The sequence below is a fragment of the Furipterus horrens genome, unplaced genomic scaffold (genome assembly GCF_987537825.1).
Source record: "Furipterus horrens unplaced genomic scaffold, mFurHor1.1.pri manual_scaffold_1, whole genome shotgun sequence".
In the NCBI taxonomy this organism is placed as follows: domain Eukaryota; kingdom Metazoa; phylum Chordata; class Mammalia; order Chiroptera; family Furipteridae; genus Furipterus; species Furipterus horrens.
In genome coordinates this window covers 157,826,701-157,853,503 of record NW_028327171.1, presented here as the reverse complement: position 1 = coordinate 157,853,503, position 26,803 = coordinate 157,826,701, and the positions used below count along the sequence as shown (strand labels likewise).

The 26,803-nt window shown below is 34.9% G+C and overlaps 1 protein-coding gene across 1 annotated transcript in view; it reads right to left on the bottom strand.

The window, feature by feature from the left end:
* Window positions 1-1,306: 1,306 nt before the first annotated feature.
* The window catches only part of SLC4A10 (solute carrier family 4 member 10), a 278,985-nt gene continuing 253,488 nt past the window's right edge, over window positions 1,307-26,803 (bottom strand). The window contains exons 20-26 of the mRNA XM_090280326.1: window positions 25,654-25,905; window positions 24,744-24,812; window positions 20,478-20,651; window positions 19,609-19,731; window positions 10,675-10,742; window positions 7,994-8,110; window positions 1,307-2,198 (exon numbers count right to left, since the gene is read on the bottom strand). Coding sequence (XP_090136452.1) covers window positions 2,132-2,198; window positions 7,994-8,110; window positions 10,675-10,742; window positions 19,609-19,731; window positions 20,478-20,651; window positions 24,744-24,812; window positions 25,654-25,905 — 870 coding nt within the window. The 3' untranslated portion in view covers window positions 1,307-2,131. The remainder of the gene's footprint in view (window positions 2,199-7,993; window positions 8,111-10,674; window positions 10,743-19,608; window positions 19,732-20,477; window positions 20,652-24,743; window positions 24,813-25,653; window positions 25,906-26,803) is intronic.

The following is a 26,803-nucleotide window of genomic DNA, read 5'->3' as shown; positions in this document are numbered from 1 at the left end:
AAGGGTGTCTTAATTTAAATATTATATTCAAACAATCAAAATGTTCTACATCGACTTACTGATTAACATTACAGGGTGAAAAAGACAAAACACTTGAATCACAATTTAAAATGTGCAAGAAAATTAGTTAGGATAAATATTTATTTCCACATAACATTTCTTACTGTGAAAAACGCAACATCCTAGTCACATTTACACATTAATCTACTTTGCAATAAGTTACATTCAAGATAGTCACTAACTTTGACCAGGAATCTGAAATTAGGAAGAAATATATAACACTACATTTTCTTATATTTTATATGATTCCAAAATATTAGGATTAACATAGGGGTACCATTAAAATTCACACAAAAACAAAATGACTATAAAAATACTCAGAAATACAGAATTTCATTGGATATGATTGCTTATTCAGATAGGTGATCATGTGAATGTTTTATTTCACTATGATCATTTTTAACAGAATAGTTGTTAATATATTAAAACACTAGGAGGCTGCTTATGGGACTGAGTGGCATGTACAGCTATTCTAAATCATAAAACAATGGAAAAGTTTACGATGTAGTATCTGCATTATAAAATACACAAAGGCAACATATTGGAATGGAAAGTTTCTGTATTTTTCCCCTTGGCATTTATAAACACAGACTTTATTAACTGCATATTCTTCTTATATTTTTAAGGTTTATGTTCCATAGAATAAATGGCTCTTTAAAAGATTGTGAGGGAAATTTTTCAGAAGGTATCATGATGTCGAACCTAATAAAAGCTTTGTTACAGTTTTATTTCCCTCAGAAACTTCATCACAAGAGCATGCTTTTTGTTGTTGTTCACTTTTCACGTGCACTTATACACAGAATATGTAACTAATAGTTACATGGCTAAATGATTATCAAATTGAACACTGAAGATTATAAGGTTAATTATCACTGGTCATTATTAGGAAACATGAGTGCTATGAGATTTAGTCTTTGTTAACTTCACATTCATCTAAAACAAAAGAAATACTGTATTTTTAGTAATGCTCAAAAATTCTTGACTTTTCTTCCTCTGTATAAGCTTAGTAAAGATGATTTCATATGAACTGAAATATCTATGGAAGCTTTTCGAACAGAATCTAAAAATTTCATTTAAAAGATTTTTTTATTTTTACAACATGCATTTAATTAAAAAGTAGAAAAGAGCTTTGCAGAAACAAAAATTTCAACTGGAGACCTGTCAGTCTAACATTAGAACATGATTCATAAGCAGCATTAAGCAGTATATGACTTTTAGCAGCAGAATAACTGTACAGGAGTGTAATTTCATGTACAATGACTCACCACTGGTATTCCACGAGTATGTATATATATAATTGGTTTATCTGGAAAATATTTGTTGCCAATTAGAGAGAAATTTAACACTATGTTTCTGATAAAGATTTTTTTGAAAATTTCATAAAACTTGGTTTTCTAAAGCATTTCATAAAGCCTAATATTTGATTATGTAATCACAACTTGAATTTTAAGCAAATACTACTTGACTCTTTGCATTAATGTCTGATTCTTTTAAACAAGTTGTGAACAGGTTTCTATATATTTTTTCAAATTTAAGTTTTAGTTACATATAAATTCTGAAGTATTAAATGTATCATATTAAATCAAACAAATGCACAAATTCAGTTATTAAAAAATGCTTTCCAACTAAATTTTTGATTTGGGTCTTTTGAAATAAGCCACTAATGCTAAGCTATAAAAAAATAAGAAGACTACCTTTCAAAATCCTTCTCAATGAAATTACCAGGTATCTTCAGGTCACTACAGTAAGAAAATACAAACTAGGTAAATATTACTTATCTCTTTAAGAAAGCTATTGCTCTCATAAAACTGACAATGAGAATCTAGTGTTTACAAATGCCTAACATAGAGCAAGAAATGCGGAGGTTCTTGCATTAGCTATTATAAATGCTCACAAGGGTGTCTCACTGCTCAGAAGTTTAAACACAGAAATGAAACAAGTAGTGCACCACTTACAGTATGAAGGTGGATTTGGGATGAGAGACAAAATTTACAATACATGATTAAAGCAGTTTTATTAATAATTGTGGCACTCTTCTTATATATTTGTAAAAAATAAATCGAAGATCAAGTCATAGACAAGTCTCCCTGTCAACACCTTTCTGTGAGTCAGCTTTCTTCTCTTTTCGGCTTTCAGTGCTACAGGGGGGAAAAGGAGAAGTTGATTACTGCAATCCAGCATGGTGACTGTGAGATCAGCTTGCTCAGACACAAACCCATCAATCCCAAAGCAGCACCAGGGCCCTTAGGCATTGCTCTTTCATGCTGCAAAGCATACACAGAGAGAGAGAGAGCAACGTTTAAGTCCTCTGTACTTGGTGAGATAGAAACCAAGAACTGCAGAAAGGGGGACATTCAAAAACCGAACATTTTTAAAGCAGTTCCAAAGGCATGCAAGATTAATACCATGATTTTCATTTGGGCAAATGAATCACTGATGATTAGTGAAAAGGCCAGTCCTGCCTTGTCTGACGATAGCACTGATTCTATGAATGACACAACCAAAATGTCACAGAAGCTATTTCTGGGCTCTGCTGAAAGTGGCCCGCCCTTTGTGCATGGACTGGATCCTGATTCTCAGTGAGTCTGCGTCCCGGTTAGTAGTACAGACACGCCTCTGCAGGTCTGGACGGAGGTGGTCACCCTGCATGCTGCCCTCCAGACACCTGTGCTGCCTCCTCACAGACAAACCTTGTCCATCGGAGGAACAATGTCTCACCTCACCTCTTCCAGACTAAACTCGTTCCCAAATGGCTTTTATTTTATCTTTGCTTCAGTTAATTTTATTAATGGGCAAGCTGGCAATGGGACTCCCCCATTTTTGTCTTCTTTTTCTTTGATATTTTTCTGATGTACATTTTTCCTACTCTCACGTTGACAGTTTTTATGGAAAATTCAAACAACGTGCTCACATGCACGAAGCTCACGCCAAGCATATTTATGCTTCCAGAAGTGGAGATTGCTCGCCCCCACTAGTTCCAGCCCAGGGCAGAGCCCTCCGTACCTGAGCTGCTCTGTGTCCCTCTCCTAGGGCAAACCGCAGTGGCTGGCCTCTGAGGCCCTGAACTAGAAGTACCCAGACATTATCATTGCTAACTTCGGCCCTTAATATAAAGTTACGAAATAGTTGCTGGTGGGGAAATCCTTGGTTTTATAACTCTTCTCCAAGTCGTAAAGTGACAGTTGAAACCCTTTCCTCTATGGGGCCTCCTGCGCAGCTTTTTTAATGGTCAATAAGTTAGACACATTTTGAGAGCGTGTTTTTTAAATTGTTTTGCCTCCAATTCAAGCTAGTAACAGCCCTTCTCAGTTGTCACCACCGCCCGGCACCATCAGGTAAGAAGTGTCGGGAGCTTCTGCCGTCGGTGGCACGCTGCCAGCGCTGAGAGCTGGTGTGAGCGAGTGTCTGTGGAGCTCAGGTTTACGCCTGCCACGCTTCTCCGCGCACTACTTACAGGTCAGAGCAAAGCGATTTTTCTCCCTTCTCTTCTCTCCTTCCATGAGAAGAGATGACAGTGTGCACATGATGTGTTGAGAGCCTTAACTCTGTATTTTTAACTCCTCTCTCTAAATGACTCACTTTCTCCTACTTGAAGTTTCTTTCCTATGACAAGTGTCTGCTACCCTGCTTTTCAAATTAACTTTTCCTTGGGCTCTACCTGGCTCCCAGTCTCTTCTGCCAAACAAAGCCAAGGAAAATGGCCAGCAGGGGGCAGTGAAGGAAACCCCGGGGCTCGGAACAGAAAATTACATTCACTTTCCAGAAGCTAAGAATGAGTCGTATGACCTTGGCTGGTTATTTAACTTTTCTGGAACTTTGTTTCCTCATCTGTAAATTAGTCTGGACTAGATGACCAAGTTCTCTTGTAGCTTGAATGCCAGCATTCTGAGGCTGGTATGCCCAACTCCAACGAACTCCTGTCATTTGAAAGAGTAACAGATCTTATCTGCGGGAGATTGAGGGCACAGAAACATACTGGCCTCCACACATGCACAGTTCCTGTGTGCGCAATGCCCTGCTCCATAACCTTCTGATAAATGAGCAAATGGCTCATGCGCTTTAGTCACCAAGAGTAGAAAAAGAGATTCAGAGTGTCGACTTGATTCAGACACACTTCCTCCTGATGTCCTGCTTTGTTCATACTAGATGTTTGGTTATAAAAACACTACCAATTATGATTGGGTTTTTTTCCCTTCTTTAAAACCATGGTTTTGGTGTTAAATTAGATTTTAGCATAGTATGAAGCAGAAATTTTATAACCACCTCACATCATCTATAAAAAAGATCAACTTGAATTTTCTTACTGTATAGCTATTACTCTGTTCCTTATTACACTGATTTTCTCATTGCCAATCAATTCTAAATGTTCATTGTAATAAATATACTACATATATTAAATATATATCATATCTATTATGTATTATTATACATTGCATATCTATTGTGTGCCATACATTTAATGTAATATATATATGTATATATATATATATTATATTATATAGTACTCTACAAAGACCAAAGGATATAAGATGGATGAGATAGTGTCCCTGACCTTGAGGAGTTACAATTTAAAATAAAAGAAAATAATATTTAAAAGAGCAAAACTTGACATACTACCTCCATGCTGCTAAGCAATCTTGAAACTGTTATTTTTCACTGACACCAAAATAGTTCTTATAAACAACATTTATCAAACAGTTATGACATGGCCTAGCAAATCAAAGCAAGAAAGAGAATCCAGGATAGAAGAAGGTGAGGGGGGTGGGGAGACATAGGGGAGCAAGGAGGGTGGTCCCATTTATGGGTCCAAAGTACATGACAGACATGGGAATATGTGGAAAACTTGAGACGATCAAACTTATAGATGGCTTTTCTTCCTGTATTATATGGATCCATAGTGCAAACTCTGCTTCTGTCATTCTTTGATTAAAGAAAAAGTTTTTATGTCATGATATTTTAGGTACTCTTTAAAGTAAATAGTAAAGTCAAGTAATTCTTTTCACTAGAAACACTTAGTTGTTTTTTAAAAATATGTATCTAGATTACTTCAGACAGTAGATTAACTCTAGTAAACAATATAATATGCTTTAAGCAGGTCCAATTCTAAAGACCATCCTTTACATTTTGATATAACCACTTGTTTTTTATTCTTTGAACACATGTTCCCACTAGCACGAGATTCAAACTATTGCAGAATGAGTTTACCCAGATTTTTTTTTTTAACCTTTAGATGTGATAAAATCTGTAGGTTTCCAATGTGAAAAAAATATATTTTGGTTAGTGGTTAATGCCTGTCATTTTCATAACAGTGGAAACTGACAGAAAGAGTGTGGCTTCCAGAAATCCTAAAACCACCAATACTAATAACAGCAGTATCTTCCCAAAGCCACTGCTTTCTGTTTGTATCTGTTGGGACATTGAAGTATGATAACCAGGAACTACAAAAATTTTATGCCTGCAGACTATAGCCATTGGCAAAAACAAGCCTAAAGACCAGGTTACCAGGGTCTGTTTCTCTTGAGACCCAAGCTGGCTCCTCACCCCCCCCCACTCTAGTTTTCCATCCTTGCATAAGCCCTACATGCCTAACATAGTAACCTAGATACCTTTCGTTAGTGGAGTTTGGGATAGCAGTTATATTTTCTCCATTATTTCATTCACTTTTCATTATCAAGAATATTTTATCTAGTTTCAGTGAAGGAAGGAACTAAGAACGAACTGCAAATTCTGCCACATCTAGGGGATGTCTAATTTGATCCTAGTACCAACAGACCTATTCATACATGGGACAAGCAGTTTATTGAATGGATTGGTGGAAATAGAATAGGTGAGCAAGTGCTCTGCTTTATAAAACTGACACCCAAGATAAATGTTTCTTGGGAAGATACCTGGCAACGGTAGTAGGAAAAGCAGCACTTGGTTTTGCCCCGGTGGCAGAGGCTAGGCTCTGGGGCCACCCTCCCTCCTTCCCTGTGTCCCGCCAGGTCCATCACCTTCTTCTATCCCAGCTTCTCTTTCTTGCTCTGATTTCCTAGGCCCTGTCATGGCTGTTCGGTAATGTCTTGGGTTCACATTTTTTAAAAACAGAGAAATGCCATATTTTTAATATTAAAGGGTCCAGAAGCACAAATTTCAAAGGGTTTGAGAAATTACTCCTCTCATCATTCAGATTTTCTTCCAAGACTTTGAGCAAAACTAAATCGCTTTGAAATGACTCTACCAGACCATAGCAGGGATCTTTGAGAAAGGAAGATAAAGCATGTTTTAGAATAGACTATGACTTCTGCTTGAGCCAAGCAAAAACATAAAGATTTTAAAGTCCAGTTAAAAGACAGAAAGCATCAACCAAAAGTCTTTAAGAGAGCCTACTGAGTAATTTATATTAACCTCCTTTGGAGGAAGTGTTGGAGGTAGCTGACAGAGGGGATTGGGCAGGGAGGAGAGGAGGGAGAGAAAGACTGACAGAGAGACAGAGAGAACGAATCCCCAGGTGCCTGGAGGCGATCTCTGCACATCTACTGTTTGTCTTGTTTCTGCCATTGGGGATAGAGATGACACTGAAGCAGCATGCCATTTTGGGGTGACAAAAACCAGCAACAAGAGCTACTCGAAGTCTAATGTAGCCTCTTTTTCTATCCCATATATTTTCCAAATATTTTTCATGAGGCCAGATAAGCTTGCAGGTTTGGAAGCATGGTGGTACATAAGTGGGTGTGCCCAGCTTTGCAAACTCTTAATGCAAGGGATCAATTTCCTTTTTCCAGTATAAAATTTTTATGTCATTACTAAACACAGTTCTATGAGATTTGCTGATTTATTTACAATATATTTGTATAAATCATGTTGGGAAAAAGTTTACTCATGTTTCAAACCCTTTTAAAGAGCTGAGTCGTCATAGGAATACCATAAATACTCAGTCTGATACTGGATCTAAGCCCACGACTCTGCATGCCTTTTGCCTCCCCAAAACTCACACAGAGAACATAGGCTGACCAGGTTTCCAGAAGACATCATTTAACATAAGGAAATACAAGTAAGGAATAGGTTTGAGGGAGAGAGTCTTACCTTTGGGGAATCAGCTTCTAGAGTGATTAGGAAGGGGAGCTTATGACAAAAATGTAATATAAAAAATTAAGTAGAAAAAGTTAATTTAATGTCATGAAAATAAAGTAAATTAATAATTATTCACTGTCCCAAATCCCTCAATCACTCTTTAATAAGAAGAGATATTAGCATAACATAGAGATTTTTCTTTAGATCAGCATCTAAGAAGGCTGATAATTTAAACTCTTTTTTATAAATTCTGGAAAATTCAGTTGGAAATCCTATGATGACTCTTTGATATTTAAGGACACATTCTTTTCCCAGCATGCATTTAAAACTATTATCTACAACTACAGGAGTTGTTTGTAAAGTTTTCATACAGTTAAGTAAGAATGAGTAGAACTTCCTGGAGATGAAAGTTTTGGGGTAAGAAGGTTAGGGAAGATTTTCAAATGGTTGAGTAGGGGACTGGAAATATACTAAATATAAAACCACCATTTCATGTGCCATGTGAGTTTTAAAAAGGCATGAGGGAGTGTAAAATGTGGTCAGACATCAACAGGGTTCTTGGGAAGTGAGTGATAAGGGAATACAATAAAACCCTACTGCAAAAGAATGGACCAAAATGAATGTCCAAAGATGCTGTGCCTTGGGACTCATTTATAGCACCATTACTCTCCACTGTCATAGTTTTGGAGTAAACTTTTAATTTGAAAGGGAGATGAAAAACAACAAATGTGATGATTGCCATTTTTACCAACTTTTAAAAAGAATTTTCTGAAATACTTTAGATACAAATTTGATGAAAAGGTGTTATACTTTGGCTAATGGATTCATGTCATAAAATGATTGGGATCAATATAAATTCATATTATTTTAGAATTCAAACCTTTTAGAAGGAAAGCTTGACTCCTTATCTTTTGAGTTATCGGCAGTAATCAGAAGGTTCCTCCACAAGGCAGTCTTTGACATTTCATCAGAAATATTGATCACAGATGGATCATCTCTAAAGAGTTTACCCAAAATGAAATAATAAACATTAAATAAGTAATTGAAGTTACCTAATGATAGAAACTAAATATAGGAGTCTTATATAGTATAGCATTTCTGATAATTAAAAATTAAGAAGTATCAAATGGTTTTCTCAATTATTAAAAAATATGAAAAATAAAAATCTAAATAAAATATTCTAGTTACATAGAAACTGTTTGGGGCTACAGTTTTCCAAATTCATTTCAAATTATAGCTATCGGGTTCTGCATGTTCACTGTTTAGCCTCTTCCCCTAATATTGTAGCACAGAAGATCACTTTTCTGCTCAGATTCTACAGCGATTCCCACTCAGAGTAAAAACCAAATACATGGTCTATAAGGCTCTGTTCCCACCCTCACCCTCTAACTGCATCCCCTACTTTTATACCCCAAAATGCCTCCTGACTGTTCTGGAATGCTAATATTCCTTCAGATGGTACCACCCTTTCCCTCCTTTTTCACATGCCACCTACTCAGACAGGCCTTCACTGATTCCTCTATTTAAAATCTCTATTTCCATCCCCTCATAGCATCCGCAGTCCTCTTTTTGGCTTCTTACTTTTCTTGTACTTTTCATCATCTGAAATACTGTACTATTTTTCTTGTTCATTCAGTTTGTCCCCCGCTACCTCTAGTCTACTTGAATATAAGCTTCATGGGGGATTCTTGACCATTGGTCCACTGTTGTCCCCCCAGACAGAGTCTGGCACTTCATACTCTCTCGATAAATATTTTGTTGAATGAATGAAGGCAACCTGTGTATTTGGCAGAGGTCTTTCCAAATGGCTGGGGGAGCTTGTATTATCAACACCTGTACTATGCTGGGTGCTTTTATGCATTTTAAAATGGCATTAGTTATAAGTCACATTCATAATGCTCCAAAATATTTCCAGCGCTAGAAACATAACCAAATTGCATCATAGATAAATCATAAGCCAAGTCAAGGTAAGTTTCATTGACTAAGAAAATAGAGCTCTTCTTACTACATGCAGAAAACATACTCTGTTGTGGGGAAAAAAATATGTTCTAAAGAAATCTTAGGCTGACTTCACATGGCCCTCACTGGTGGTTCTTCACAAGAGGGCAAAAAATTCAACTTTTAAGAGAAACATTAAGGGTCTGGAACAAAACCTTGGCCTCTTCCATTAACCAATCTGGATGTGTGTTCTTTAATTCCTCTAGTACACCCTGCCTTTGATAACTCAAAGCATAAGATCAAGCAAGTCCAAAAAAAAGTTAGGTAAAAATACACATTTTAAATGATATTATCTGACAGTTTTGTGAACAAATAACTATGGAAAATGCTAGATTAAACAGTTGAACTTTTTTTTTGATGTAGTACTACTTAGATTTTTTAATATACCAATGTGATTTGTAAATCTCCAAACTGGAATACAGTATGGAACATTTTCCAAACTTACTTAACCACATAATCCATTTGAAAGTTCAGGTGCTACATGGAACTAGATTTCCACAGAACACACTTGAGAATATGCTAATTCAACTAAACAATCAACAGAATTTTAAAACTTAAATATTGTTTTCAAAAAAATAAAATGCTTTCTATACTTGTGCTCATGTACATAATTATATTTTTTAAATCTAGGGTATATGATTTTACAGTCAGAACCTAAAGATCTAGAAGATACTCTATTTTTTTAATACTATGACAAATTTCTTCCTCAGAGAAAAGTCTCCTCTGCTTTTTTATTGTTATTGCCTTATATTATTCTTAAGTATGTTGAGATCATATATAGAATTTTTAGCCAAATACTTTTAAATTTTTTATTATAATCTTTAGGAGTTTGCTTTCTTTCACTATGCCTTTGTGCATAAAGACAATTCATATATTTTAGAGAGTTATATAAATATTTCCTAAAATGACTGTTAAAATGGGATCCTTTAACTCAGGAAAAAAATAATCTCTTTGGAAGTGCCTTTTAGAGAATCTCCCAGAGTTCAAACATTTAGCTGTGGGCAATTTAGTGAATACCTTAGCTATTTATCCTAGAACTGAATCTTGACTTGTCTTCAGGTGCTACTTTCAGAAGATATGAAAGAACTTTCATATCCACTATAAAATATGAGTAAAGACTTCAAACAACAGCTCCCTACCTCCCTTCATTTTAAGCTACTTGGCCATAGTCACATAGCTATTAGTGACAGAACTTAGTACTGGGACAGAGTAATCTAATTTCTAGTTTTAGTTTTTTCTACTCTAATACAACTTCCTCAAAGCTCTAGAGCAGCGATTCTCAACCTGTGGGCCGCGACCCCTTTGGGGGTCAAAAGACCCTTTCACAGGGGTCGCCTAAGACCATCGGAAAAAATATATATAATTACATACTGTTTTTGTGATTAATCACTATGCTTTAGTTATGGTTGGGGGTCACCACAACATGAGGAACTGTATTAAAGGGTCACAGCATTAGGAAGGTTGAGAACCACTGCTCTAGAGGAATCCTTATAGTACAAAAATTTTAAGTAGAGTATATAATAAAATGTTCCATTACTCCATGTTTTTATCTTTATATCTTACCTGTAATGCCCTTCCAATGGGAGTTGTACTGTGCCCTCATCTTCCATAGCTAGCATACTTTGTTCTTCCTGGAAAGATAAATTATAAAATATATAAAGTGAACCTGGTGAGTCTCCCTTTTACATCGAGAAAAAACACAGATTAACATTTCACTGTCTCATTAACTCCAGGACCTTCCACTTTGTTTGCATTTATTAATGCTAGCACAGGTCCTTTCAATAAAGAAAGCATCAGTTACCAAGAACATAAGTAATTAATGAGAGTCTCCTATCACAAAGTAATTTAAATGCTAACAACAATCTCCTTCACGTCATTCAATGTAAAACATGGTTAATTTCCAAGCAGATTTTTTTAAAAGCTCAATCTAAATTTTACAAGGACAAAAGTATAAGTAATATACCGTATTTTTTCCACTATAAGATGCACCTAGGTTTAGAGGAAAACATGAAAAAAATATTCTGAACCAAATGGTGTACTAAAATATTTAATAAAATATAACAGAATAATATTTCAACCATGTAAAGTGAACAGCAGTCAACAGCAGTATTAAGAACGATCATCACTATCATTAACAAAAGAGGAGATACCTTAAGGTTCAAGTACTCTTCCAGTTTTCTGGGAACCCCAAGAACTCATCATCACTAGTGTCAGAATTTATGAAGCTCAGTTGCTCACACACTGTTATCACTTTCTTTGCTATCTTCATACTGACCAGACGCCCTGAGATTCAGCAGTAAAGTGGGACATTTAAGCGTCTCCAGGGGTTTTGCGAGGGCCCACCGCTTCCTCTTCTAACAGCTGTCACCACTGCTGACAGGTCAAGTAATACACATCACAGTCTGTGATGCAATATTCGCTCCATAAGATGCACAGACATTCCACTCCCCTCCATTTTTCTGGGGAAAAAAACTGAGTCTTATGGAGCAAAAAATACGGTAATTGTTTTCATTGTTACACAGTTGAAATTATACTCCAGGAATGCTCTATTTATTAGAAGAGAATGAGGTATGTATTTAGAGCAGTGGTTCTCAAACATTAGTTTATGTTAGAATCATTTGAAGGGCTTGTTAAAAATACAAATTGCTCCCCTGACCAGTGGGGCTCAGTTGGTGGGGCATCACCCTGCAAAACAAAGAAGTCACCTGTTCTATTCTGGGTCAGGGCATATGCCTGGCTGTGGGTTCGGTCCCTGGTTGGGGCACATACCGGAGGCAGCCCTGCACAATGTTTCTCTCTCACATTGATGTTGCTCTCTCTCTCTTTCCCTTTACCTTTCCCTCTCTCTAAAAATGAATACATAAAATCTTTTAAAACGTACATATTGCCAGGTCCCACCTCCAGTCTCTGATTCCGCAGGTCTGAAGTCGGGTCTAAGAATTTACATTTCTATTAAGTTTCCAGATGACACTGATTATGCTGGTCTGAGAACCACTACTCTAGAGACATCAGAGACTTGCAAAGAGATAGTAAAAGGTATCTCCTTGTATGGACCAAAACTCAGATGTGTTTTCCACTTAGGAATGCATCGTAAGTTCTTGTTTTATGCTTCAGATTTCTTTTCACAATGGCAATATCTCACCCTTCTCAAAGAGTAGAAATACTTTATATATTTATATAAATATATATTATATTTATATTAATTATATATAGTATTTATATATTTATTTTCTACATGAAGAAAACTATATATGTAGAAACTATATCTTCAGAATAAAGATAATCCTGTGTTACCATACTGGTTTAGTTTTCAATAGTGTTATCAACTTCCTTCCATACACAAAAATAGAAATTTAGTTACCTGTAGATTATAGGTCCAGTTTAATGCATTTATTCTCAAAGGGTTAATTAGCAATGTTCAAATTCAGAGAACTATTTGGGACCATTTAAAATGTTAGAATTATTGGCTCAAACTGCAGAAATGGAATTTTAAGTTGTATAAAGATGAAGAGCTAGGTAACTTCCTGACCAAATGGGAACTGAAAAGATAAAATAGGAATAACCTAGAGGTTGACTGCCTTCCCTCTTCAGTAGCATAGTAGCAGTAGCTTGGCTGATTTAAATCAGCTTTCAGAGAGCTGTTACCTTTGGCTGATGTCATTATTCTTGGCATGCAAGGCTGTTCCTAGCACCCCTGGAATGCAGACCTTGGCTCTCAACTTGCACGTTGCCTAGTCTGAAGAGCCCTAGCCATATGTCCTGTTAGTTAAAGAAACTGTTTGCTAGAGCCTCTTCAACTAACCTATGACTATATAATATAATGTAAGGGCAGGTCTCATTTTCAGTCTTGGAGTACTTGCTTACACATCCAACCAGCTGACTAAGGCAGGCTCCCGTCTGCTGGGACTTTGGCCATGCTGCATACAGAACGTCTGTGCCCAGCCAGTGCTGTGGAACTATGGATAAGCCAGAGGAGTGCATGAGTTCCACTGCTTCTCTTCTTATAAGTGCACCCTTCCAAATCCTATATTACATTTATACCCTGTGATACCAATGGCATGTATCTGTTACCCCTTTGCATTAGAGAAATTAACTCTGTTCCCTTTCTCTATTGTTCTTTAAGGAAAATTTCTCTTTAAGACCTATCAGATGTAGTTTATTACTTGTGTATTGTGCCTATTCCCCTTGGCATTTGGCAGTACTATTAGAATAAATCTATGGTGAGTAGATAGTACCATTGGTTTTAAATTACACATTTAAGCATCTAAGTATAGCAAATCTGTAGCCTAGAATAAGACATGCCTTGCAAATGGGTTAGTCACTTTCATGGAATGCAATACATGTCATATTAACTTATATGCATCCCTGAGGCCATGATCAGAGTATATGTATCCTCCCAGATAGATACAATTATTTATCTATAGAAGAGGTGATCTTAATGAACAGGGATGAACATGAAGAGGAAGTATTCTGTGATCCCAAATGCTATTCAAGTAAAACCAAGATACAAGCAAAATGCAATTCCTTCCTTGATTATTCACTGAAAGGTAAGTTTGCTATATGGTATCCTTTATGACCTACTTTGAAGAAAATGTCAAAAGCCAGGTAGAAACATTTAATAAAAGAATAAAATTCCACAAAACTGAAGAGAAGAACGGTGCCATCATCAGTGCTTAGGTGACCTGACAGTAGAAAACCAAGGCTCAAGATTCAATCTCACAGCAAAAAAATTGGACCAAACCTTTGGGAACGATTTTATTTGTTCCTCAGATGATTTTCCACTTTTCTCCCAAATTGCTTTCAATAATTATTTTGCACTCCGTGGCTTGTTAGCATGTGTGGGCTTTATACGAGTCATAATTCTATCCAAACAAAAACTCATCACCTCTAAAGATAGCATTTGTAAGCCATGCTTATCTGAAGAGAAGGTGGCAGAGCAGCCGCTGCCTTCCCGAGCCAGAAGGAGGCTGGGCGGGCCCCTGCACGCGGGATGGAGGGCCGGCTACATCCCAGGCAGCCCTCTGAGGAAGCCAAAATTGAGACTTCCTGGGGAGGAGCAGTCAAATCAGGCACTAGCCGTCAAGACAATCACAACCTAGTTTATCTCGATCATACAGGAAAAGAAAGGAAGTGAGAGCATAAAGCTAACTGGGTATTCACCACTTTATAAGTCAGAAGTATCTTAAAATGAGTTCCACTCAGCCCCTCATTTACACTGCATCCATCAAAAATATGCTGAGTCCTACCTATAACATGGTGAAGATGATAAAAGGATGGTGATCCAAGTTTACTCAAGAACATTAGAGAGGTTCTGAAAATTTGACTAGAGGAATATTCATACTGTGATTTGAACACCATGTTTTAATTAAGACAGTCCAAAGGATTTTTCAGATACTAAGTAAGTGAATGACAGTTAATGCTGCAGGCAGAAAAAGGCAGGAAAATTGAGGCTTAAAAATTTTTATTCAGAAGCACTCAAACATTTACTAAGCATGAATTATATGCTAGGAACACAGTAAATAAGAACAATAATCCAGGAATTATTTATGAACCTATTTAATAAATATATATTAAGCATTACCTACATGACAGGTAGTCTTCTATGTAGTAGGGGTACTGTAATACAAAGAAAGATAGATGTAAACTCTACTCTCAGAGGATGAGAAGCATCTCCTTAAAAAGTATTTGGACAGAGGAAGTAGTATCTGAGTCCCTTATTTGATCAGTTTGGTAATAGAAAGGAAGAAACACTAGGTAAAAAGAAAATATGCGGGTCAAGGATAAAAAGTGGTTATAAGTAAGATGTGTTTGCATGGCAATGAAAAACTAGCCTGGCTGGAGCCCAAGGCCTGTCCTGAATATTAGTGGAAAATAAAATTGGAGTTAAGTTGTGGGGTATTTTGATGAATATGATGCTATATATAAAATTACATTATGAATCTGAATTATATTTTGTGATAGCATAAAAAATACAGTTCATATACTATGAACATAACAAATGCTCTACTTTTAGTGGAATAGGTAGCATCTGTTACTATATCCATTTCTCAGGTACATTATCTTTATCTATGTAGAAGCCCTCAAATAGCCCAAAGTACAAATAAGAGCAGAGAGCCAATGACCACAAAAATTAGAGTATTAGAGTATTAGAGAGAAAAATATTCAGCAATTTTAGAATTCCTAGATCTTAAGAAATGGAAGGGATTTCAGAAATCAAATTATTCCCTTTATTTTATCCAAGACATTAAGAGTCTACCATTTCCTTTCTCAATTACTGATAGAATAGATAATGCTGCAAAAATTACATATATAATATATGTAATATGTTATATACACACATATACAATACTTGGAATACCATAAAATATATTTCTAAGAGGTATTTCTTAAAATTCCCAAAGATGGAAGAGCCATTACATACACTACTCACTTTAATGATGAAAGCTAAAAAGAAAAAAAGGAGCAGAGGAGTAGCCCACACAGAATTCATATAAGTAGATGAATGTAATGTATGTTTTTCATCAGAATATTTGACTGTTTCTAAATGACATCTGAATATTATAAAACATAGAAATTCTGATAGAGTAATCTTAGATTTAGAAGAGTATATTCTGGAGATATGTGGTTTTAGGAAAAGTCTTATCTCAAATTGTAGTATGGATTGGAATCACCTGGGGTCTTGATAACACAAGATTACTGGCCCTATCCGCAGAGTTTTGAATAGAAAATCTGGAGTAGTGTCCAAAAGTTTGCCTTTCTAACAAGTTGCAGGTGTTGGCTGATGCAGCCGAGGTCCTGGGACCACACTTTGAAAACCCACTGACTGAAGAAAAATATGCTTGCCTAACTCTGAGATTCAATTTAAAATGGCATTTGTCTGTGTGACAATTAGGACATGCCCCCCAAATCCACACCCAATTCTGATCTTTCTTAGCAGTAAGATGTGCTCCGTAATTTGCTTAATTGCACTTTTTTTTAGATTGCTTTTGCATCTTCTTGGCCTGGCTCATAATCCTGCTTCATACAGATCACCAGCCTCACTTGCCTCCTTTTTGCCCTTTCCTATAGTGTATACGTTAGGGTGAACATCCCATAAACCAAAAAGTGTCACATCATGATCACTGCCCAGAGTTGAATTTCCAGGATTTATCAAACATTAACTGTGTTCTCCCCTCATCCAGGAACAAACATTCTGCTGGGGCTTTCTGCTTTTAACAGCAGCCCTTTTGTCAAATGTGTACAATGTCCTAGAGAGTATTTAAGTAGTAAGGAAGGCATGTTGGTACTCTGAGCACATTTGGACATCCAGAATTTGATTCTGCAGTCTTCCCTTTACACAGAGCAATGTGCAAAATGTCAGGGTTCCAATATTCATTTCTATCCTGATTATAATCCTTTCTTTTAAAAACTGAAGCATATGCACATGCATATGCATGAAGTACATGAAAATTTGGAACAGAAGCTCTGCGTGCGACCTTGGACTGGCCTGTGTAGCTATTTATTCTGCTTAACGCATTATTGAATTTTAAGGTCAGACTAATGTTTTCTCAATGCCATAAGACCAGAAGTAGGTTACTGATAGGAAAACTCTGGAGGATAAAGGTACAAGCTTGTAACTATCATCAAAAGGACAAAAGGTGAGCCTTCTTTAAATTCAAGTCTCAGGGAGTTGAGACATTTCTGCTCTTTATTATCTTCTCAGATCAAATCAAAGTTACTCAATTAATTTGAGTAACTGCAAAAATGCAGCATTTCTAGAGAGCTTGTACATTTACCATCTTAATGCATAGTATCTTGGAAAACTGAGCCTTGGCATAACGTGCCACAGTAAGATCACATCCTTCAGTAGAGTCCTCAGCCTCAGTCAAGTGAAGTACTGAGATCCAGGAAACCAAGTAGAAAATCAATCAGAATTTAAGTTTTACTCTATTACTCCTTAAATCTTCTTACTTTGTATATTAAGCACACTCTTTTAATATTAATTCCAAGTTAGAAAGTGAACATTTTTAAGATTCCTCTTCTTCCTCTCCTTGTCAGATGGAGAATTATCTTTTTCTTTCTTTTTTTCTTTTTTTGCACTGGTCAAACCTATATTTTAATGTTCAATTATGAATTATTTCTTCACTCTATTCTTGGTTATTTTGTTTCTTTCCATTTACTGAAGGGCATATGAAAGTGTCATCATGTTAATCTATTTGAAATTGTAAGGGTCCTTAAACCTGCCTGATTTAACATATTGCAAGGGCTTTCCCCGCACTTTTTCTTATAGGCAGATCTGAAGGATACCTCTATAAATTTGCCTCAATCCATCTTTAATGTAGATTTTGTATCCTGTTGGAAAACATGAGTTCTAGGAAATTTAGCAATATTTAATTACTTATAAAATCATTATCTTCATAATCAGAAAACAGTGAACACCCACTGGAGTGCAGTGAATCTATAACGTAAAAAAGTAAATGTTCATTAAATAGCGTCTCTGCCTGTCTGAAATTAATAAATTCCAAAATGGATGTCTGGCACACATGCATCTAAGTACTGTACATATGTAGCTATGTGAGTGGTTCTGGGCAATTGAAACAGCAGATTCTAATAAATTTATGATTACTATCAAATCTGTTCTCTTTTATTTCACAGACATATAGAGGAAGAAACTAAAATGGCTTAATGATAAAAATATATTAAACATATTATGTTATATAGAAATATCATTTTTATTTTACAAAGTTCTAAAAGGGCAAAATGTTCCATAGTATGTATATGAAAGAAGGATGCTGTGCAAGGGATGATTACAGGAATGGGAGTGTTGCTACCTTTTTCCTACAGAAGTAGTAAAGATATTTGACAGGAAAACAGAGCAAAAAATAAAGCAGAATTACATTTGTAGGTAACTTAATAGTATTCTCATTATCAGAAAGACTAAGAGAAAACTTATGGGTTTTGAATTCAAATTATCTTCTTTGGAATTTAAAACTTTTTGGAAATTGTTTCCAACCTGAATAGTTTTAATTACATCAAATATGGATAATTTAAATCTTCAGAATTTCTATATTCTGATGCCCATCTTATTTACATTTAACTTATACCAGATCATATATTTTTAAATAATATCTTAGGATGAGAACAAAACTTTACCTAAAGCCCCAAAATAAATAAGAGACTATCATAATATCTTCATTAAAGTATTATTTTAAAAATATCTCATACTTGAAAATATATAAAAAAGAAAAATAAATAAAAATTTTATATATTTTAATTTTATATTAAAATTGCTAGAAGTATGAGTCTAAGTATGCCTTCTATAATATTTAAGAAAACTGAAATGTTCATACAGTGTTAAAATACATCATCATGATCAATTTCTAAGTGTGGGTATCCATTTGTAGATGATGGGACACCATAGAATAGTGAAGAAATGCCAGACAGTGACATATTATGTGCTGTATTTGGAGAAGCATCTGTGCAGAAATCTCATTAGACTTTGAGACCTAATTGAGCTTCACCTAATGACTGAATAAAACCTAAAAAGACTGAAAGGTTTGCAAACAGATACCCAAGAAGAGAAGAATAGACCCATGATTTGAGAAAATATACTGAAGGTATGAACTCAATACATTTACTAACCACCTTGTAGGAAAAGAAAAAGTGTAAAGAATGCACAATTGTCATCAAATATTTTCTTTTATCTTCATTTCTATTTACATGGAAATTTTGTTCCTATGTTTTATAATTTATGGGTTCAATCATTTTGCTAAATAATGTACTAATCACTTCTTTCATTTATACTCCTCATAGGTTTTATGTATTTTTAAAAAATACTATGATTACTAGCCTTCAAAACAGATCCAGACTTACACATGATTTTAAATACTCCACAAAACTTAAATTGTTTTAATATATGAAACAGAACAGGATAAGTCAGTAGTCCATCAAAGTAATTAAACCCCAAAGTTTCTCTAACAGTAATTTTAAATTACTTCGATAGCAAATCTTAAATCACTTTGGAAGCAAATCAGATCAACATGTTTTCCTCTTAAGCATTTCATCTATTTCAAGAATAAATCATTTTATCCTTTGATTAAAATTATCTTCTGATTAAAACTTTGTCCCCTAGAAAAATATCAACAGCGATAATGTCTCTTTCATTTCTCACATATTCAACCAAAAAGCAATCATTGAATGACCATAATTTGAAAATAATTAAGCATCAGTAAGTTTCTTCCATCCACAGGGGAGGAATCAGAAAAATAAACTGTTCAACTTGTGTGATAATGAAGTATAAAGTATTTTCATGTTTTACTAGGGATTGATTTCCTCATGTAAAATATTCACACTCTCTGTTCCAGTTTCAGCTTTATGATTTTAAACATTAATCTTCTAAACTTGTCCACCTGCGGTTGTTAACCACTAAAGATAAACACAATAACCTAGTTTCACAAAGAGCTACTGCATGCAAGTGCTTATTTTTCTTTGTAGGATATTTATTTTGTTATGACTTACTTCTTTTTCAGCATCTTCTAGTTTCTTTTTCTTACTCTCAGGCATTAAGTCATCTAACCAGCTGAGTTCCCGTTTGGTAAACAAAAAATCCATCAACTTTCTTACAAATACCAGAGCTAACACCTGAAATAAATAATAGAATAGAATAAAATAGGGCAAATATAAATGGGGTATGTTTGTCTGTCTATTGGATGGTAGAAATAAGCAAATTTCATTTATGTCTGATATTAAAATGAAATTTGAAGATATATGTATGTTACATATTTTGTCTGTACTTTTGCTTCTTTCATTTCTCTTTCTTATCACATGGTCCAAATAATAGCTATGATGTCACTTAGCCATTACAGAAGTCATTTAAAGAAGTTATTTTAAAAACTATAAAATATACTTAACGGTTTTCTTAAATACATGTAGTTAATAGTTTGCTTCATTTTAAATGAATATATAACATTCTTACCTATGCTGATAATATTTTAGGTTAGTTATAGTCATTCAAATTCACCATAATTTTGAAGTACTTGAAACTTTTCTGAAATACTTAATGAAATTTAATTTTTTAAATTCCCCCTAACTTTTCAGATTTGCTGGTATATTTTTAAAGTTAAGTTTTGAAAGTTTACATTTTCCACCCAACTCCAATTAATTCAAACTACTACCAATATTCAGAATGATAGAGACAAAACTAATATGAATCAATGCAATTCATATATAATCTCAAACCCAATCTTAGTCAGTCACTAGTTTTAGTGGTTCAAGTTTATACCAGGACTTCCAATAATAGTTCAGAATGACTCAATTGTTCCAATTTCAGTTCAGGGTTTCCAATAAGAGCAGAAAATTACAGAAAAAGAAAAAAAGAAGTTTCATACCATCATGGGAAAGACAATAGCAGCTCTTGAAACTTTTATTATCCACAAAAGGACAAGGCAACTCATCTGAATAACTGTGAAGAGATGGACTTTTCGAAGTGGTACATGCCTTAGATATATGAAATCTGGTTGATGTTTTGCAGGCATCCAGAAGAGCTTTATTCTATCAAAGAACTAAAAGATAAACAGGCTAAATTGATTTTTACAGTAGAACAAGTAAATGTTTGATGTGGTTCAATATTGGACATCTGGATCACATTGAAGTTGACATCCGGGATGTCTCTTCCTGTAGTAGTGCTGAATTTTTTCCTGGTTCATCCCTCTCCATACTATCCACAAATATTTCATTAGGTATTTTTTATTTCTGTCTCCTACATACATCTTAAAATTACATGTCATTAAACAAGCAAATAAAACTTGGTACATAGTGGTAGTGAGAATACAGAAGAAATAAAGTAAAATCTTCTGGCTCATTAATGAATGTTTCCGTGTCTATAGGACTCATTTTTTTCAGTCACTATTTCTCCTTTGTGAAGTTATGTTCTTGCATAAGTGTACATCAGTGTGTGGGTGCTTCAATTGTTATTGTTCAAATGGCACATTTGCTTTCCCTGGGACTCCTGAAGTGTTGGAATGAATATAGAAGTGGTTATATATCTAAGTACAGAAACAGCATTCATGAGAACACTGTGGTCTGTTTTTTTTTCTGCCATGTTGCACAGTGAGCAGTCTATATAATAAGTTTCTTAATGTTGCTAAACAATCAGGTAAAATACAGGTTCTTACTACACATAGAGTAACTAATTAACATGCCTCTTGAACTGTTGGTATTCAGCAGATGTTTATTACTACTGAAGTAATGATAATCATGATAAATGTAGTCTTAGTTTTGCATTTGGCACTTATCTTGCCCTAATATCAATTTCCCATTTCGAACTGAGTTAGCCACAAAATTTTAAATATGGATTTCAACTCACTGAGCTCCAGGTTTACTTAAGTTTTCATTAACCCTCTTTCTCAGTGAGAGACCCTGCTTGCTGTTTCATTTGTGCTATTGAAAACTCATTAGATTTTTCTCATGGGCCTTTGATAATGTTTTCCTCAATTATCATTGGAAAGATTAACACTGCAAATAATTCCAAAATCTGATATTATTGTTTAGTTCTAAACCTCATGAGTATAAAATCACATGAGAGGAATTAGGGGGAAAAATCTGTTGAAATCTATCGAGATGATTTAACTTGTTTCTTAAGCTTCTGCTGCTGTATTTATATAAGTATGGAACCTAATAATAAATACTTTTCAATTACAGATGAAATTAGTACTCATGGAACTTCTGCCAAAGGCAAAAATAAAAGAAAAGTAAAACAAATAACTAAAATCTCTTCAGTACTCTTTCCTATCTGCCTTATCAAACCAATTCTTTCAAAATATACTTTCATATATGAAATCATAAATGAGCAACTTAAAAATAATTTCAGTAAAATTTAAATGCGTAACACTTTTTGACCATCTCCCCCTCCTAAGTTAATATCACTCAGTGTCAGGATGAAGAGAGTCATCCTATATTTTGGATGTTTGGTGATCTTACAATGACTTCTTATTAAAGTTTGCCTCAGTTCTAGCACCCAGCACTGCCCTGAGGCCTAAGAGGTTTCTCTTCTCCCAAAGTGAGAATCTGGCTAGTTACTCATTCAGGAAAAGAGTTCCTGCACTGCTTCTTCCTCAGTGTCGAGAGTTTGGCTAAGCTACTCAATGGCATTGCTGCCTTAGCAGCCATTTTGTTTGGCTTAATGGTCTGCATTGACCTTGAACTACACCAGTTATTCATGCAATTGAATTCTCTAGCTAGAAGCCATGGAGTCACAAGTAAACATGAGTTCCTGATATGACTTCCCTAACAGTGATCAACAGTCTCCCCTGCCTACCAATGCCTTCCACCTATGTGTCCCATAGATAGGACTCCCAGGGACTTATCAAAACCCTGCTCTCTAGATTTGAATTTATCAATCTGGCCTTAGCCCAGGAACTCCACAGACCATAATAAAAGCATGTACCCTAGGTCCTGTTTCCTTCTCTCTGTCTTTACTTCACCTTGACTTTGCAGTCTGGCCCAAGGCCAGGTACTTCTTCCAGGACCTGTGAGTAATAAACTTCTCTATTTCAATTTCTCTTATCGTCTGTTGTTGAATTGAAGCTCACTATCCCACTTCTTGTGCTACACTTAAGTGCTAATTTGATAAGTTCATAGCATTCTGTCAGGTGACTTTTCTTGTATGTCTTTGAATAGCAATGAGTCAAACTGTGTGAAAATAATGACTGTGGGAGTGGGGGCTGGGGGCGTCAGTGGAGAGCAACAGAGGAAAATTTCAGACAACTATAAAAAAACAGTAAAGTAAAAAATATTAAACAATTAAATGAAAAATGACAATTTATATTTTCCTTTTACTCGACAAATATGAACTATACAGTATAGTTAATAACCTTCAGAATTAATCTTTCTTCAAGAGAAGTTAAATGTTTTATATCAATAATATTAAGTTAGAAAACATTATTCAATGGCAAATTTAAGTAGAAATCTATATTAGTTTCCTGGTGCTACCATAACAAATAACTACAACTCGGTGGCTCAAAAGAATACAAATTTATTCCCCCGTAGTTGTGGGGGCCAAAATCAAGGTGCTTGCTACATAAGGCTCCCTCTGAAGGTCACAGGGAGAAAACCCCTTGCCTCTTTCAGCTCTGGTGATATTCCCTGGCAGCAAAACTCCAATCTCTGCATTTGTCTTCATGTGGCCTTTTTCTGTGTCCTCTGCTCTTGTTATAAAGACCCCAGTGATTGGGCTTAGAGTTCACCCTGAATTCTGAATGAGCTGTCTTGAGATCCACAACTGCAAAGACTCTATTTCCAAATACGATCACATTGTGAGATTCCAGGTGGAAACAAATTCTGGGGGAACCAACTGAACCTACTACAGTAACATAAGCAGGAACAATTTGCCAACAGCCTCTACAAAGGTTTAGAAAACACTTTTGTGATTTTAAAATGTGTCCATGAATCCTTCAGTGCTTTTCTCTTCAAAAGATGAAGTCTAATTTCTTTCCCCTTGTGTGCAAGCTGACCTTAGTGATTTGCTTCTAACAAACAAGAAAAAATTGAAGTGACCATGGGCAACTTTGGAGACTAAGTCAAAAGGCACAATGACTTCCTCTCTTTCTCTAATTGCTCACTCTGATTGAAGTTAACTTTCATGCCATGAGGACTTAAGTGACTTACGGAGAGGCCCATGTGGCAAACACTACGGCTTCCTACCAATAGCCAGGCAGGGACTCATGCCTCATGCTCACAGCTGTGTGATAAGCCTCTTGGACATGATCCTCCAGCCCTATTCAAACCTTCAGATGACAGCAGTCCTTGTCCATACCCTGGCAGCAACCATATGACCCATCTTGAGCCAGAATCACCTGGCTAATCTGTTCCCCAGTTCATGATCCACAGAGACTGAGAGATAATCAATAATGGTTGTTTTAAGCCACTAAGTTTTACAATAATCTGTTATGCAGCAATAGAAAATTAACACAACTATATTTATTCAACCAATACTTCATTAAACAAATAATAAGTTTTTTCTTATACCTTGAAACTGCCTTACCTTATACATTTATTTTTAGTTTAATATTTAAAATAATCTATAAATACAATTATAATAATAATAGAAAAGCAAACATAAAAGAAAAAAATCACCCAGGATCTCACTGTCTTAACAAATTGGTTTTATTTCTCCCTCTTCCTTTTTAATATGACCAACACTCATAGCTTTGTAAACCTATAAAAGGTTCAACTTCTTTTCCTATTTTTTCACTTTGCATTATGCCATAAGTTTTTCTACCATGTTATTTTTGTCATCATAATTATCACTTTTCAGTGAATGTACCACAGATTGCTGAATTATTTACTGATGTTGGTTAATTGTACTGTTTCTATAATTTGAAAGTATATGTTACAATGAACATTTTTTTGCACAAAGTTTATTTCTGTTCTCATGGATAGATATCCATAATCATGATTACAGTATCGAAGATTAAAAGTATTTATATATACTTTGAAATGTACTATGACTAGTTTTCTAAAAGGACTGTGAAATCTAAACCTTTTAGTTTTAATATACTTATGGTAAACAGAAGTACCTTAAGATTATGACTTAGCATCAACAGACCTTAAGGTAAGTCATCATAGATGTGCCTATGTTACTGTAAGTAACTTACCTGAATCCCTTTTAGAGATGAAGCACCCATATAAAGAAATACTCCATACAGCACTGGCATGGGAATAAACTGTAAAAGAACAATTGAAGAAAAGGCACAAGTTATTTTCAAATAGGATATTTGAGTTAAAGGTGAAGAATGGAGCTAATACTTAGATGTTGTTCCTGCATTATATCAGATATTGTGAAATTGTGGATTGTTCAACTTTTCTCTTTTTTTGGAATGGCTCGGCATCATCCTATCTCTATAGTTATTTATATAACATATAAATCAATTATTGCAAATACACTTGTGAAATGATTAAATATAAGTAAACTTATATAAACAATTAAAATAAGTTAATTAGAATTTTCAAATTATGGACAACTAGGACGAGTTATAATAAAATCTTGGCAATATCTGCGAAAATTACATGATAAAATAATTACTCTTTAATGCTCTTAAGTTATTAATTTTATGGAACATATAAAACTGTATATGTGGCCATGACTTTGACACTGCTTACTGCTGTACCTCTATCTTATACTAAGTAATGTTAATTGCAAATATCATTTTCCATTGATAAGAAAATAAGAGCTTTATTTTGTGTAGGCCTGTAGTGAATTCAGGTCACAAGTCAGTCAGAAATAATGTTATTTTTTCCCCACAACTTTGTCACTATTTCAAAATTATGGTAATAGTTTACACATCAAATTTTATTTTGTCAGACCAAATTTTTATGTATTTAACGATTTGAAAAATACAGCACATAATTTCCCCCATTAAGTTATATAAACATGGCAAAGAAATTCATCGCTTTCTTCATATGCCATAAAATATTTGCATATTGGTGTGGATTCAAATGAAATTTCTTAAACAATAATAAATATATTCTGCCTTCTCTCAAATTCATAAAGGCAGATTTTATTACCTTCAGAATACTGGTCATAAAGACTGATGAACCCATAAGAACAAAAATCATAAGCCCAGTAACTCTTTGCTCCCGAATGCCAAGAAATCTGGGTTGTTCTCCTGGAGCTGAACATTCCGATTCCAGTTTTAGGCTGTTGACATGAGTGATGGAGAGAACAGTGGCAGCTACAAACCATGGCAGGCCCATGATGGAGCACACACCAAGCATGACAGCCACCATTAACAGATCCAGATGGTATCCACAACCTTTCTGCAGAAAAAAAAAAGTATTCTTGTAGAACCTGAATTTAGTATAGAGACAAATAACACAATCACCACAAAACAGTAAGAATAGATAGAAGATGCTATCTTGAGTCTTATACAATTGATTCTAAAATGCAAAATAAATTAAAGATAAAAAGGTAACAGCCTCAAGATATGTAACTCACTTAAAGAAATGTTGCAGATGTTCCTATTGCAATTATGATTATAGTCTCTTCTATATACTTTAATAGGTTTAATGTATTTCATGCTATTTCTATTGGATAAGTAAAGTCATTATCAAATACAGTCACTTCCATAGTTTCCTTATATGGGAAAGTTAATTTACAATTAATATTATTCACAATTCATTCATTATTAATTCACAAAAAATCATTAAGTGCCAACTATGTATCAGGTGTTAGGCTGAGAAAACACAGTAAGGATGGTGATAACAACAGAGCTAAAAATGACCTTATCATAAGCAGAAACCACTTCCTGACATTATCCCAGAATCCTTTCATATCAGATCTCCTAAAGACAAATCTTTCTCAAACACAGTTTCCAATTGCCCTCTTTTGTTTCAATTGGTGACTTTGGGAAAAATAATATCATGGAAACTAAGCTTCCTTAAGTATATATATACTATCTTGTTCCCATTTGTTTCAGTATCAGTGATAGAAAAAAATTAGCATCTCCTTAAAATTATAGTTTTTGTGTTTTCTATCTCCTCTGGGTTCCTATTCCACTATCATTGAACTCAGCTATTACTAACTTAAGTGCTTTCCTGGACCAGACAGGAAATGTAAAAAAAAAAAAAAAAAAAAAAAAAAATGGATGCAAGGGGCATATGGAAACGTGGCGAACTGAAAACTGCTCGCTTGGAGAGGGTGAGTGGGTCAGTTCTC